Source organism: Chrysochloris asiatica, unplaced genomic scaffold (assembly GCF_000296735.1).
Source record: "Chrysochloris asiatica unplaced genomic scaffold, ChrAsi1.0 scaffold00010, whole genome shotgun sequence".
Taxonomy (NCBI): domain Eukaryota; kingdom Metazoa; phylum Chordata; class Mammalia; order Afrosoricida; family Chrysochloridae; genus Chrysochloris; species Chrysochloris asiatica.
In genome coordinates this window covers 3,720,824-3,737,654 of record NW_006408528.1, presented here as the reverse complement: position 1 = coordinate 3,737,654, position 16,831 = coordinate 3,720,824, and the positions used below count along the sequence as shown (strand labels likewise).

General features: G+C 36.5%; 1 protein-coding gene across 1 annotated transcript in view; it reads right to left on the bottom strand.

Moving 5' to 3' along the window:
* Positions 1-16,831, bottom strand: part of THSD7A (thrombospondin, type I, domain containing 7A) — a 306,380-nt gene that overhangs the window by 122,806 nt on the left and 166,743 nt on the right. Inside the window, exon 8 of the mRNA XM_006834388.1 lies at positions 12,142-12,336. Coding sequence (XP_006834451.1) covers positions 12,142-12,336 — 195 coding nt within the window. The remainder of the gene's footprint in view (positions 1-12,141; positions 12,337-16,831) is intronic.

Sequence of the window (16,831 nt, the reverse complement as noted above, 5' to 3'; positions counted from 1 at the left end):
GATCAAAGAGGTTTGAGATTTGGGGAAATACCTTTCTCCTGTGGAGCTAGTGAGCTCGAACTGTGGACCTTGTGATTTGCAGACCCGTGCTTACCATATGGAGCTATAATGCTCCCTACATGAAAAAGCACTTCATTATGCTTCATGAAGATGAAAACATCTATCACAATTCATACCCTAGTTTCTGTAATACAGCTTAGTGGTCTCGGCAGTCTCTGCAAAGAAGCTTAGGATTTGAATAAGCATAAATCTTAAAACATACTAATTGGATTGGGGAGAAGAAAATAAGCACTCCTATTACTCATTCTTAGAGGGCACTAGATCCATCCAATCTTCACTTTCAGATAAACACATACTAATTATATATATATATACATACACACACATACATATATATACACATATATGTATATATATGTATGTGTGCGTGTGTGTGTGTGTATATATATATATGGAGCTCTGGTAGCATAGTGGTTACGAATCGGGCTGCGAACCTTAAGGTCGGCGGTTCGAAACTACCAGCTGCTCCGCAGGAGAAAGATGAGGCTTTCTACTCCCATAAAGATTTACACCCTCGGAAACCTGTACAGGGTCGCTATGGATCGGAACCGACTCTATGGTACTTAACAACAACAACAACAAATATATATATATATATATATATATATATATATATATTTGTTGTTGTTGTTGTTGTTAAGTACTTGTTGCGCGGGAGAAAAATGAAGCTTTCTGCTCCTGTAAAGATCCGCAGCTTCAGAAACCTTGTGCAGGGTCACTATGAGTTGGAACCAACTCCACGGCACTTAACAACAACAACAAATATATATATATATATATTAAGTACCCTGGAGTTGGTAGTTTCAAACTGCCGACCTTGAGGTTAGCAGCCCGATTCGTAACCACTACGCTATATGTGTGTGTGCTGTTTTGTGAGTGCTGTCGAGTTGATTATGACCCATAGTGACCCTGTATAGGGTTTCCAAGGAGCAGCTGATGAGCTTGAACCACAGGCCTTGCAGTTCAATGCTGTGGCACTGTGGATTAATGCACCAGACTTCAAAGCAGTTTGAAATGCAAGGTCAGTGGTTCAAGATCACCAGCAACTCCTTGCAAACCCTATATAGGGTTACTATGGGTCGGAACCAACTCGACGGCACTTAACAGTTGTTGTTTAGTGCCGCTGAATAGTAACACTGTATAAGGTTTCCCAGGAGCGACTGGTGAGCTTGGACTGCCAACCTTGCAGTTCAAACTGACCTTACAGTCCAGTGTATTAACCTGCAGTTCCACACCAGGACTCTGTCTCTCTCTATGTATATTATGTATATATATATAATCATTTGTTTATAATTTATAGTAAAATCACTGATCAACAAAAAAAAGGTGTATGTTTTTTTAAACTTAACCAACTTTTAAACAAGGCATTTTAATTACGATTTTAAAATTTTGAAATTTTTCTTGACAGTGGAATTGACAGGTTGCCTTTAGACAAAAAGTGATGGCAAAAAAACACCCCCAAAACTTCTCCAACAGCAGCATAATGGGTCTAGGAACTGCTAGAAAGCTGTTAAGTTTACAGACATAAAGTCTATTTATTTTCTTGTCCCAATCCACATTAAAGCTGCATCAGCAGTTGGATCTGATGTCAGAATACCTGCACAGATAAGCCCCAATGTATTCTTAATCACAATCTAACAATGATATGACAGTTTTGAAAGCATGTCTTAAAGTAATACTCAGTCATTCTACCATAATAATTTTGCTTAGGGAATAATTTTATGGTTGAAAAATTGATAGATGTAATATTGAATTTATCTATTATTTATAGGAAGACATAGTATCAGACACCTGAGGATATTTTCTAGTACTAGGGAAATTATAAAAGATGACCTGTGAAACAGTTAGTAATAAACATATTAATGAATACTTCCTTACATATATGGACCAAAAAGTAGGTTTGTATTACAAAGTTGGCAGTTCAAACTCACCAGCCGCTCCTTGGAAATGCTATACAGGGTCACTATGAATCAGAACAGACTCGATGGCACTTAACACAACAACCCTTACATATAAAAACACATGCTCAATATTAAGACAACTATCTAGATTTTCTACCATCCCATCAAAGGGAAGAATTTTATAAGATCTTGAAGATATTTTGCAATATAAACTTCTATGCTCATAAAACACCCATAGAGAAATATCAACAAGTATGTGAAGCTCCAAGAAGTACTGGTGTTGTAATGGGTTATTAATCGGGCTGCTAACAAAAAGGTCAGCAGTTCAAACCCACCGGTCCTTCCGAGGGAAAAAGATGAGGCTAATCTGTTCATGAAAAAGATTACTGCTCTCAGCTCTACTTGGCCCTATAGGGTCGCTGTGGGTCTGAATTTAATCAATGGTGGTAGGTATGTGACATTTCTCTCTCAGAAATGAAATGGTAACTTTTCTCCAACCAAGTTCATAAAACTTTTGTGTGATAGAGTTGGAAATATAAGTAAAGAATAATGGTGTTTATTGTTCTGACATTAATTCCTTATAACTTAGATAATAGGTTGAAACAACGGCAAAACAAAACCTTCTCCATAACAATAATTAGATTCATATGCATCAAGCACAATATGCAATGTTTGTGTGAGATGATTCAAAGGATATTTAGAGGCATTAGAAATAGATGTGACTATTCTCAAAGATAAGGAGCTCTGGTAGTGTAGTGGTTATGAATCGGGCTGTGAACCTCAAGGTCAGCAGTTTGAAACTACCAGCTGTTCCATGGGAGAAAGATGAGGCTTTCTGCTGCCGTAAAGATTTACAGCCTCGGAAACCCTGTACAGGGTCGTTATGAGTCAGAACCAACGCCATGGCACACAGTCACTAACACCATTCTCAAAGATGGCGTTCTGGAGTGGCGCTGTAGGATCAGCACTGGACTGTGAACCACAGGATCAGTTGCCCAAACCCACTAGATGCTCCTTGGAAACCCAAGTTGGAATTGACTCATAGCACTTAACAACAGCAACAACATTCATAAGGATTAAAGAGTTAAGGATTATACAAAATGGTATAGTTATAGGTTGTTATTGTTGTAAAGTGCCATCGAGTTGGCTCCGACCCATAGTGCCCCTGTATAGGGTTTCCAAGATATTTAGTATAACTGGGATTTACAAGTGGAAGATTCAATTCATTTGGGGGACTGAACATACTTTGGGTAGAAGGCAGTGAGATGTGTTTTTAAGGAGAAGTCTAGGAAGAAGGATAAAGAAGAGAGGCGTTTATTTACGTAGGAGTAAAATTAAAGGAAAGGCATGCAGACAGGTGTGACCTTGGAATTAGCAATATTTATGCATAGTGTAAAGATGGTCTGGTAGCAAAGTGTTTACAAGTCAGGCTGCTAACCTCAAGGTCAGCAATTCAAAACTACCTGCTGTTTCGTTAGAGAAAGATGAGGCTTTCTGCTCCTGTAAACACTTACAGCCTCAGAAACCCTATGCAGGGTGGCTATGAGTTAGAACCAACTCCATGTCACACCACCACCACCACACAGAGTTCATATAGGGAAGTAACTGTAAACAAGATTAAAGAAATTAGTTGGGATTATGAATTAGGTTTCCAACCTCAAGGTCAGCAGTTCGAAACTACCAGCTGTTCCATGGGAGACAGATGAATCTTTCTGCTTCTGTAAAGATTTACAGTCTCGGAAACCCTGTACAGGGTCGCTATGAGTCAGAACTGACTCCACACCACATCATGACGACCACGACGATGTTATGAAGAGGCTATTATTGTACTATGAATTACAGTTTAAACTTTGTCTGCTATTGCAGCCCAAATTCTTTTAACAGAGACCATCATGGGATAAAATGTGTCTATGCAAGGGCAGGATTTGGAGGAAGTGAATTGGAAGAGCATTAGCTGCAGAGAATCTCAGGAGACTCTACCTCAGCATACTGCCTCTCCTCCTTAGCCCTATCTATCTATCTATCTATCTATCTATCTATCTATCTATCTATCTATCTATCTATCTGACAGAAGGAATCATTAGACTTCCACTGTGGAGCCTGCATAGTCCCCTGTGTGGTGGAACTCCCTTCCAAGGTCTATACTGGGAGGATGAGTAAGTGATAGAACCTACTTAGCAATCAGAGTTATGTGTGTGTCTATATCCATACATTGGATCAGGACTCCTCAGATTCCTCTAGGAATGTGGCTTTCAGGATTAAAGCATTTAGTTATAGAAACTATATACTAAGTTTATCTAAATGCTGAACAAATTTAGCAGTATTCACTTCCTTAATATTTTGTACTTGTATAAAATATAATTTTTTTTCAGACAACTTACTATTTGATAAAAATTGGCATAATTTTATTTTAATTTGTCACTATTCTCTGCATGTATAAAAGAGGTGTGAAAGCATATTGAAATTTGGTTGATGAAATTATAATACCAGGTCATTTTGAACTTTGCAAAAATAAATATTCTCTCATTTCTTTCTTTATAAGGATAATTAACTACATAATGAGAATTAACAGGAGTTGTTATATTCAGTGTAAGAAATTTTATAATCATTTCTCCTTTTTAAATCAAGCTTGTTAAAGATGTGAATGTTGTTGTTGTTGTTAGGTGCCATCAAGTCGGTATCAATTCTTAGCGACCCTATGCACAACAGAACGAAACACTGCCCAGTCCTGGGCCAACCTCATAATTGTTGCCACACTTGAGCCCATTGATGCTGCCACTTTACCAAACCATCTCACTGGGGATCTTCCTCTTTTTCTCTGACCCTTCACCTTACCAAATATGATATCCTTTTCCAGTGACTCGTCTCTCCTGACAATATGTCTGAAGTATGAGAGACAAAGTTTGGCCATCCTGGCTTCCAAAGAGCACTCTGGCTGCACTTCTTCCAACACAGATCTGTTGGTTCTTTTGGCAGCCCATGGCACTTTCAATATTCTCCTCCAACACCATAACTCAAAAGTGTCAATTCTTCTATGGTCTTCCTTATTCACTGTCCAGCTTTCATATGCATATGAGGTTATTAAAAATACCATGGCTTGGATCAGGCGCACCTTAGTCTTCAAGCTGATATCTTTGCTCTTCAACACTTTAAAAAGGTCTTGTGCAGCAGATTTGCCTAATGCAATACATCACTTGATTTCTTGATTGCTGCTTCCATGAGTGTTGATAGTTGATCCAAGAAGAATGAAGTCCTTGACAATTTCAAACTTTTCTCTGTTGATAAGAACGTTGGTTATTGGTCCAGTGGTGATGGCTTTCGTTTTCTTTACTTTGAGATGCAATACATATCCAAGGCTGTGCTCTTTGATCTTTACCAGTAAATGTTTTAAGTCCTCTTCACTTTCAGCAAGCAAGGTTGTATTATCTGCATATCGCAGGTTGTTAATGAGACTTCCTCCAATCCTGATGCCACATTTTGCTTCATATAACCCAACTTCTCAGATTATTTGCTCAGCATACAGTTTGAATAAGTATGGTGAAAGAATATAACCCTGCCGCATGCCTTTTAAATTTTGAAACCATTCAGTATTCCCATGTTCTGTTCGAACAACTGCCTCTTGGTCCATGTACAGATTCCTCATGAGCACAATTAAGTGCTCCAGAATACTCATACTTCGTAATGTTGTCCATAGCTTGTCATGATCCACACAATCAAAAGCCTTTGTGTAGTTAATAAAGCACAGGTAAACATCTTTCTGTTATTCTTTGCTTTCAGCCAAGATCCATTAGACATCAGCAATGATATCCCTTGTTCCACAGCCTCTTCTGAATCTGGCTTGAACTTCTGGAAATTCTCTGTCAATGTATGCTTGCAGCTGTTTTGTATTACCTTTAGTAAAACTTTACTCTCATGGGATATCAAAGAGATTATCCAATGATTTCCGCATTCTGTTGGGTAATAGGACTTTAAGAAATTGAGAAAGCGAAAAACTAGCAAAAATTCTCAGTTTAACCTATTATTATTCATATAATGTGTCCTGGTATGGCACTGTAGAACCACAAGGTTGGGCGTTGAAACCCACCAGTCAATTCTTGGAAACCCTATATAGGGTTGCTATGAGTCAGAAACAACTCAAAGACACTTAACAACAATAACAAAAACAACACTCATATAAAGATTATTTTAGAATTTCCTTTTTGAACTTCCTAACATAATTTTATAAATGCTTTTGGGACCAGTCTTTAAAGTTTATACAATGCAAGAAAGATTTTTATCTTAATCTGTCGTGTTGCTTGATATCATCAAGTTGATTTTGACTCATAGTGACCCCATGTGAGAGTAGAACTGTGGCAGAGAGTTTTCGAGATGGTAATCTCCATAGAGCATTGTGCTCAGGAGGATAAGTACTGGTATACTTACCAAAACGTTGGCAGCTCAAACTCCCCAGTCACTCCATGGGAGAAAGATGAGGCTTTCTGCTGCTGTAAAGATTTATAGCCTTGGAAACCTTATACAGGGTTGCTAAGAGTCTACAATTGACTGGAAGGCACTGAACAACAACAGAAGGAATTTACAGAAGCAAATTACCAGGTCTGTCTCCTAAAGAGCCACTTGGTTGGTTCAAAACACCAGTCTTTTAGTTAACAACCAAGTGGTTCACTGTTGGGCCACCAGTGATATTCAAGGCATAATACAATGGTAAAAAGTAAATTATCCATCTGTTTAACTAGAAGTAGTTAAAACTTAGAGAGTTTATATCTTGTGTAATTTAATTTTAGAGTGAAATGCAGTATATTAACTATTTCCATTGGCTACTATTTGTGATTTGGGTTGCAAAAGACAGTATTTCAATAAGAAGCGCTTTATGGCCATTTTTGTGCATTGCAGGTGGTGGTGGTGGAGATAGTGTGCTGTGGAGTCAGTTCTGACTCATAATGACCATGTAAAGGGTTTCTGAGGTTGTAAATCTTTGTGGGAGAAAGCCTCATCTCTCTCCCATGGAATGGCTGGTAGTTTTGAACTGCTGACCTTGAGGTTAGCAGCCTGACTCATAACCACAGATAGTATGTGATAAAATATTTCTCAAGATTGCTATACTAACAGATCACATCATCTTTTTCTATTATTCTTTTTCTATTTTTAGTGTATAATTTTGAACCAACTTCAAAATTATAGAAAATTAAAAGTACATCATTAATAAAAAATTTTATTGATTGGTTGAAATGTTATCCCATTATCTTCAACATGTTAGTATGTGTTTTCTATAAACAAGGCCATTCTTTACACATAACCACACACAATAAATAAAATCAGGAAATTAACAATGCTACATTACTGCCACCTAATCATCAGATCTCACTCAAGTTTATCAATTTGTCCAAAACATTGTTTATAAGGAAAAGGATCTAGTTCAGTATTGAGCATTGTATTTAGATGTGATGTTTTGTTAGTGTCCTCCAATCTGCAATTATTGCTAAATTGGTTCCCACTCATAGTGACCTGTATAAGGGTTCCAAGGAGCAGCTGGTGAGCTTGAACCATGCATGCAGAGCATGTAGTCTAGCACATTAATCTGCAGTGCCACATTTGCAATTTGCTGTTGTTGTTGTTAAGTGCCGTTGAGTCGATTCTGACCCATAGCAACCTTGTATAAGGGTTCCAAGGAGCAGCTGGTGAGCTTGAACCACCGACCTTGAAGTTCAAACGACTTTGCAATCTGACGTATTAACCCACAGTTCCACACCAGGACTCCACATCTGCAATTTGTTGTTTTTAAGTGTCGTCGAGTTGATTCCGACCCATAGCGACCCTGTATAGAGTTTCCAAGGAGCAGCTGGTGAGCTTGAACTGCCGACCTTGCAGTTCAAACAGCTTTGCAGTCTGGCGCATTAACCCACAGCACCACACAATAGTTCCTCATAATTTAGACTCTTGAGGAATACAGGATTGCTATTTTGTGGAGTATTTTACAACTAAAGTTTGTCTGATGTTTCCACTTGATTGTTATTAATTACTGTAGAGTCTCTTCCCATGGCAATCCCAGGTACCACAGAATGATCTATGTCTGGTTCTGTGCATTGTCCATGATTCTTGGTAAGCTTGAGTCCATTCCTGTGGCGACTGTGCATTTTGAGCGACTTATCTTCCAAGACCATATTGGGCAATGTTCTGTTGTGACTTACACGGTGTTCAGTGACTAATTTCTGAAAGTAACTTGTCAGGCCTTCCTAGTTTTAGTCTGAAAGCTCCACTGAAGCCTTATCTTTATGGGTTACTGTATTGGTATTTTAAATATTTTTAGCTTCCAGCCTTAGAGCAACATGTAAGATACTACAGTACCACAGACTGACAGATGGTGGTGGTCCTCTTAATTAGATTCTGCATCTGAATCTTTGAAGAGAATATCATCAAAAGAGATGTTATATTTTCACTGACTGCATCACATCAAGGACACATTACTGTTGTTGCTAATTTTGATCACTGGATTACGGTAGTATCCGTCATACTTCTCCATTAGGGAAGTATTTGACACTATGTAAATATAATAATAACATTCAAGTATTCATTAATTTATTATGTCAATCCAGATTCATCATTTCCCACTTTATTAAGTGGATTATGATCTGTTACTATCTGTTACGCTCTGTATGATAAACAATGGACTGTGAATCATAAGGCTGGTGGTTGGAGCCCACCAGCCACTCTGTGGGAGAAAGATGAGGTTTTCTGCTCCCAGAAGATGTGCAGCCTCGGAAACTCTGTGAGTCAGAACCAACTCAATGGTACTTAACAATAACAACAATTGTCCCATATATGACCACCGGGAGACCCTTCAAGCAGATTTAGATGCCCTTTTGACATACTGTCTTCTTCCTAACTTTCTAGCGCAGGATCTTCTAGGCACTTCTTTATTTTTTTTCCTTTTTAAAAAATGTTTTATTGTGAATTGAGTGATAGTTTACATGGTTACTATGTTATGTGGTAGCTTACACCATTGCTTCATTGCAATGATTACAATCTCCTCCACGCATCATCGTTCAACAGTATTTGCTTCCATTACCTTTTTTTTTTTTGGGGGGGGGGCATACACAGAAACACTCAGGAATATATAATAATTTAAACAACCAAAGAGAGACAATTATCTTGTCTCTAGGCACTTCTTATACTTTTCCTATTTGAGCCATCTGCAATCAGTCATTTCTCCAAGGATCCCTGGTTATTTCTATTGGAACATTCAACACACACACAAAACACAGTAAAAAGACTCAATTACTCTAGGATAAAATAAGCAGCTGGTTCTCTTTTCCTGGTAGGATTATATTCTCTACTCCATTAGAGATTGTTATCTGATTTGTTTTAACAATAAAATGACATAAATCATTTCTGAATGTCAAAAGTTAATTGCTTATGCTTGACTCTCCAATTGTCCTCTTCCTCTGGAATGAGGATTGTGGAAATAGTTCTTATGAAATTGCAATGCTGAGTCATTTCATGGAGGACAGCATGCCCCGGAGAGTTACCCAAACTTGTTTCAAAACTTCCCATCATAAAAAAATAAACTCTGTTCTTTTAAATTACTGAATTTACAGGCAGTTTGTTATTGTAGCATAAGCAAGTTTATCCTTACTTATACAAGAGGCTATCTAAACTATAGCATAATGCTTAGTGATGAGGTTCTAACTAAGATAAGCAAAAGTATAGGTTTCAGCATTTATTTTGCAAATCCAGGTAGTTTGTACATAAACTGGCCCTTAAGTTATTTCACCAGATAATATTCCAGTGTAATGTTTGAACATTCAACATATAATTTTCCCAAAGTGGTCATTTCTTTTAAGATTACCAAAGTGAATTTCTGTATACATAAAAAAATTAGGACATTTATAAACCTAAATTTATAAAGTTCTATATTGTATGATGGTGTAGGATAAGCATTGAATTGCTAACTACAAGGTGGATGTTTCAAACCCACCAGCTGATCCTCAGAAACCTTCTGGGTTGCTATGAGTTGAAACTGAGTTGACAGCACTCAACAACAACAATTAGCAGGAAAAACAAATTTTATATCTTTCTGAAAATATAGTTCCAAAATCATTTTCAAAATTGCTCATAATTATGTAAGACCTATATTGAAGAAGAGAAAATGTGTTTTAGTGTCTAGTAAATAATGATACTAAGTAAATACATTTTGAATTATAAATTCTTCATCAAACATTTCACATACTTATCCCATTTTGTGTAAATGTTAGTAACAGTGACAAATAGCAGCAGATTCACCATTGACAGAGTGTTCACCATATTTTCATTGAAAAGCATGTTTTGAATTCCTTGCCTGTATGGTTTACTATACAAACATCTATAATTTTCCAGCATGCTTACTTATAATACATTTAGTAGACATAATTAAAAATTATAGAAGTCCCACACATTCAAACTAAGTGGATGATGCATATCAAAGAGTAATCATAAATTACATGATATTTCAGTGTGAAGCATCATGTCTATTGAAATAATGATGCAGTGAGTTCTGCAAGCATGGCAAAATCTCTACCATGTGACTCGGGGTGAAGAGTCACTCATTACTAGTCACACAGCAAGTGTCTGCAGAGAATAACAGATTTACAAGAAGCAGGGTGACCATAGATCTAATTATTTTAATGAAGCCCATGATATAATGTGAGTTGATAGGTTTGAAATCTGAATACAATCTATACAAGGTTAGAGGTATTGTTTGACAAAAAGGATATAGCTTTTTCTCTAAAAGATTCTGTTTTTTTCTAGTAGGTATGCTCAATAGATACATTTTTATAGCAAGGGATTAAATGTATATAAGTGCAATAAGAAAAAAAAATTTTTCTGAACTTTAAAGAGAAATCTAAATATCTGCATAATTTTAATTTTAATAAGTAAAAATTTCATTCATGTCTTAGGTTCAGATTGTTTCTGTTAGGTGCCATCAAGTTGGTCCTGATTCGCAGCGATCCTATATAGGGTTTCTAAGCAAAGACTGGTGGGTTTGAACTACCTTGAAGTTAGCCATTCAGTTTTCATTTTACAGCAACACAACAGGACTCCAAATACACAGATAGCATGTTTTATTAACTAAGAATGCTATCAGAATTTACTGCTAAAATATGTCATAAAAAGAAAAATATAAAAGATACACTCAATTCCATAAAATCCAAATAACTGAAATTGGGAGTTTGGGGGGATATACAGAGAAACACATAGTTAGTACAAACACAAATCATGATTTATTAATGCAAAATGTGAATAAAGAGAAGGGCAACTTAGCTTAATAATACTAAAATAATACACAGCAATTATCCTGAGAAAGAGCATGCCTTAATGTGATAGAACTTGATTTGCTTCTATGTTTTCTTTACTCCTATGTTATTTTCCAGAATGACAAGATTAAATATGAAATTATATCATCCAGTCATACAGAGGCCAAATTAGCATTTGGATATAAGCTTGAGAGACAATTATCTTGCATTTCTCATCAATAAAGCTGGTACAAGTGAGGTATGAATAAATGACAAAACATGCTTTGTTCACCTGATAGGGTGAAGTGATTTAGTAGCAACATATTTTAAAAATAAACAGTCTACATATGACAATTCTGTACTTAAGAGCTGATATCCAGAAACTTGAATGGTAGAAAATCCACATAACGTTCAGTGAAGCAGTAATCATACTGGTATGATAGTGTTTATTTTACTTTTTAACTTTATATGCCAGTTTATGAGACATTAGAGTGTGATTTCAAAATTTAAGAAATGACTACTAAAATATGGAAAAAACAATGAAACCTCACATCTAGAATTTTGGAAGCCATTTTTTTTTTTTTTTTTACCTTTTAGTTGGTTTAATACTTTGTAGCAGAAAAAAAACTTGTATTATTAAGAGGGCAAAAAATAAAAGAAAACAAACAACAAAGTTAGCTCACTTTTTAAATATTCTTTTTATCAAAAGTCCATCCATTTTCAACATTAATTTTGGGATCAGAACTGAAATGCCTGATACCTCAAGCAATAGTAAAATATCTTGGCCTGCTAGGCTTCTGGTAAGCAGGTTTTCATAGAAGAATACGTTGTTCAGACCACACAAAGAAAATGAACACCAGCTTCCAAATAACAACAACAAAAACCCAAGGCCCTTGTGAAGCTGGTAATCTTACCTTCTTCACCTGCATAGGCCAGAACTGACCGAGCTCTTATCTGTTTCCCTTCTGTGGTTTTCCCTGAGCAGGTGTGTGAGCAGGAAGACCAAGCAGACCACATGCTGAGAACACAGTCTTTGGGGCATGGGGCATCACAGGCCACAGGAATGGGGAAGATGGCATCTCTGCACAGCTGTCTGTCAACTCCTTCTCCTGGGAAAGACATGATCACCAACAGTCTATCATTGTGAAGTCATTTTAAAATGAGCAGTTGAAACCAGAAGGGGACCCAGACAAATTAGATTATATCCCTTTTGGTCTTAGTTAAAAAGAAACAGAATGTATTAATTATCAAGAGATATACTGTCAGATGTTAGAATCTTATGCTTGTTTGCATATGTCTGTCTGTCCAAATGAGTTTTGTTTTTGTTTTTATCAGAAGCATAGGTGTGGATCCGGTATATAGCAAAGTGTACTTTTATGCTAAGAGATATCTGCCCATTAATTGATTTTTGTAATTATAATATTAGGCTTTAAATAAAGAGTACTGGTGATATAGATTTCCCTCATTATTATAAATGAGTCATTATTTACAAAAAAATAACGAACAGCTCCATAACATGTGCCACATATTTTCATGCAGCAACTCAGTGGGACCTTCTTCACATACTCTCTGTTTCTTCCAGACAATTTGTTTTTGTATGATTTCCATTCTTTCCCTTTTATAAAAAATGAGATTATTAACTGCAGGTTGTCAAGAACTATAAATGAGAGGATAGCATGATAAAACCACTACTTAATGCAGTCCTACTGGGAGAGGTAAAGAACAAAGATAAGGCAAAGAAATAGCAGAAGTAAGATAGTATTACTGCAGGGCTTAAAACTCTACAGTAGTTTCCTAATACTCTAAAGATAAAGAGCGGTGGTGGAGGGGGTGGTTGTGTGCTGTGTAGTCGGTTCCAACTCATAATGATCCTACATTGGGTTTTCAAAGCTGTAAATCTTTTATGGGAACAGAAGACCTCATCTTTCTCCTATGAGTGACTGGTAGATTTAAACCGCTCAATTTATAAATATAAAAATTAATTTCTGTTTTTCTATCCTGTCTTTTGAAATAAAAGCTGTACATTGAAATGATGGTCTAAAACTTGCATCACTGAGAAATCGCTTTGAGTTGTTAATCTATTTATAAAGTACTCTATTGTGTTAAGGAAGGACATAGTTATTCATTCCTGGTGTATTAAAGCAAAAACTTCAGATATATTCAAGGTTCTGGTGTGGCACAGTAGGATCAGCACTTGACTGCTAACCACAGGGTTGGCAGTTCAAACCTACCAGCTGGTCGCTATGAATCAGAACTGACTCAATGGCAATTAACAAAATCATGTTAATAGGTATTAGCTTACAAGGCTGTAAATTATTTGAAAAAGTGAGGAGTCAAAAGGAATACAGTTTGCTAGGCCTTAAATAATTAGTTTTTTTCACTATAAACAATAAATTTTAATTATAATTACATCATCATTATACTCATATTCCTTTTTCTTTAGTTACTTTGTCTATTGGCTATTCTTTAAATTCTGGTTTTACTGGCTTTGGTGTTTGACTTACATCCTAAAAAAATAGCATCACAGTTATAGTCAACAAATGGGTAGACAGGTAGAGTACAGACCATTATTATAGCATGCTTGTTGTGACTGAGTGCCATCAAGTCAGTTCTGACTCATAGCGACCGTGGTGAGGGATTTCAAGGAGTGGCTGCTGGGTTTGAATTGCTGACCTTGTTAACAGTCCAGTACATATCCTACAACGCCACGTCTGGTATATCATTACAGTGCAAAGCATATAATGCAGTATTTTACAGCTGTTCCGTGGGAGAAAGATGACGTTTTCTGCTCCTGTAAAGATTTACAGCCTCGGAAACCCTGTGCAGGGTCACTATGAGTTGAAACCGACTCCACGGTACTTAACAACAACAACACATAACTTACATAATTACTCCTTTTCTTGTAAACTTTGTACTTTTTGCAATTGGGTCTTGCATATATCATATTTTCTTCATTGCTTCTTTTTTGTACAAAAAACTTTGCCATCATTATTTTAAATCCACAACGTGTCTGTCAGTTTGTCATAATGTGGTGACTTGCAGATGGCTGTGATGATGGAAGTTTTGCCAAAGTTTTTTTTGAATGCCAGCAAAGTCACCCTTGGTGTACAATTTCAGTGGAGCTTCAAGACTAAGATAGATTAGGAAGAACTAGAGGTGGACTACATCTGAATGTTTAACCACAGATAATCTTAGGAATAGCAGCATAACATTTTATTAGATATAGTGCTGGAAGATGAAAAGATTATGATTAGCACCAGAATATTGTCAGATATAGAGCTAGAAGATGAATCCTTCAGGCTGGAAGGTACTCAAAATATGAGTGGGGAAGAGCTGATGTCTCGAAGTAGAGTTTACCATGATGACACCAATGGACCATCAGGACCTTCATTTGCTGATGGGGCAAAACTCAAAATGAGAAGAAATAGCTGTAAACATACATTATAATCAGAACATAGAATGTACAAAGTATGAATCTAGGAAAGTTAGAACTTGGAAACAATGAAATGGAACACATAAAAATTGATATCATAGGCAGTGGTGAGCTGAAATGGACTGATATTAGCCATTTTGAATCGGACAATTACATGGATTACTATGCTGTGAATGACAAGTTGAAGATGAACTGTGTAGCGTTCATCATCAAAAAGAACATTTCTCAAAATCTGTCTTGAAGTATGCTGTTTGCTATAGGATAATATCAATATGCCTACAAGGAAGACTGCGTCAGACTGCAAAGTCATTTGAACAGCAAGGTCACCATGGGTTGGTATTGACATGACGGCAATTAACAACAACAACAACACAAGGAAGACCAGTTAATGCCACTATTATTCAAATTTTCCTACCATAAGTCAGTGATGATGAAGTTGAAGAATTTTACCAACTTCTTTAGTCTGAAATTGATTAAGCATACAATCAAGATGTATTGGTAATTACTATCAATTGGAATGCAAAGTTTGGAAACAAAGAGTAAGGATAAGTAGTTGAAAAATATGACCTTAGTGATAGAAATGAAGTTGGAGATTACATGATAGGATTTTGCAAGGCTAATGACTTATTCATTGCAAATACCTTTTTAAACAACATGAAAGGCAATTATATGCTTGGAGCTCACCAGCGAGAATAAACATATCAAATTGACTACATCTGTGGGAAGAGATGGTGTAAAAGCTCCATATCATCATCCAAAACAAGGCTGGGGCAGACTGTAGAGCAGACAATCAACTGCTCATATGTAATTTCAGGTTGAAGATGAAGAAAATTAAAGGAAGTGTACAAGATCCAAAATATAACCTTGAACATATCCCATTGAATTTAGCAACTATTTCAAGAAGAGATTTGATGCATTAGACACTAGTGACTGAAGACCAAAAGAGCTGGGAGAAAACAAAAGGTCATTAAAAAGACAAGGAAGAAAAAAAGAGTCCAAAATGGATGCCAGAAGAGACTCTGAAACTTGCTCTACAGCATAGAGTTACTAAAGTGAATAGGAGAAATAAGTTAAAAGAGGTGACCAGATCACTTCAAAGGGCAGCTCAAGAAGACAAAGTATCATAATTAAATATGCAAAGACCTGGAGTTAGAAAACCACAAGGAAAGGACATGCTCAGTGTTTTTCAAGCTTAAAGAATTAAAGAAAAAGATTCAAGTCTCTACTTGAAATATTGAAGGATTCCATGGGCAAATTATTGAATGATGCAGAAAACCTCAAAAGAAGACAGAAGGTATAAAAGAATCACTGTACCAAAAGGCAATGGTAGACATACAACTATGTCAAGAGGTAGCATATCATCAAGAACTGATGGTACTGAAGGAGGCAGTCCAAGCTCCATTGAAGGTATTTGCAAAAAATAAGGATCCAGGAATTGATAGAATGTAAACTGAAATATTTCAACAAACCGATGCTACACTGGAGATGCTCACTCATCTATGCCAAGAAGTTTGTAAGACAGCTTCCTGTCCAACTGGTTGGAAAAGATCCATATTTGTGCTAATTCCAAAGAAAGGTGACCCAATGGAATGTGTAAACCAATGAACAATATCATTAATATCACATGTACTTAAAATTTTGCTTGAGATAATTAAAAAACAGTTGCAAGAGTACATCAACAGGGAACTTCCAGAAACTCAAGCTAGATTCCGGAGAAGATGTAGAACTAGGGATATCATTGCTGACATCAGATGGATCTTGGCTGAAGGCAGAGAATATCAGAAAGATGTTTACCCAAGCTTTGTTGACTATGTAAAGGTTTTCGACTCTGTGGGTCATGACAAGCTATGTATAACATTGTAAAGAATGGGTGGGTAATTCAGAAACTTAATTGTGCTCATTAAGAACATATGCTTAGACCAAGGAGCAGCTGTTAAGAGAACCAGGCGATACTGAAAGATTTAAAATCTATAATGGTGTGAGCCAGTGCTATATGCTTTCATTATACTTATTCAATCTGTATGCTGAGCAAATAATCTAAGAAGCTGTATTACATGAAGAAGAATGTGGCATCAGGATTGGAGAAAGGCTCATTAATAATCAACAATATGCCAATGATAACAACCTTGCTTGCTAAGAGAAGAGTTCTTAAAATACATACTGATGAAGAT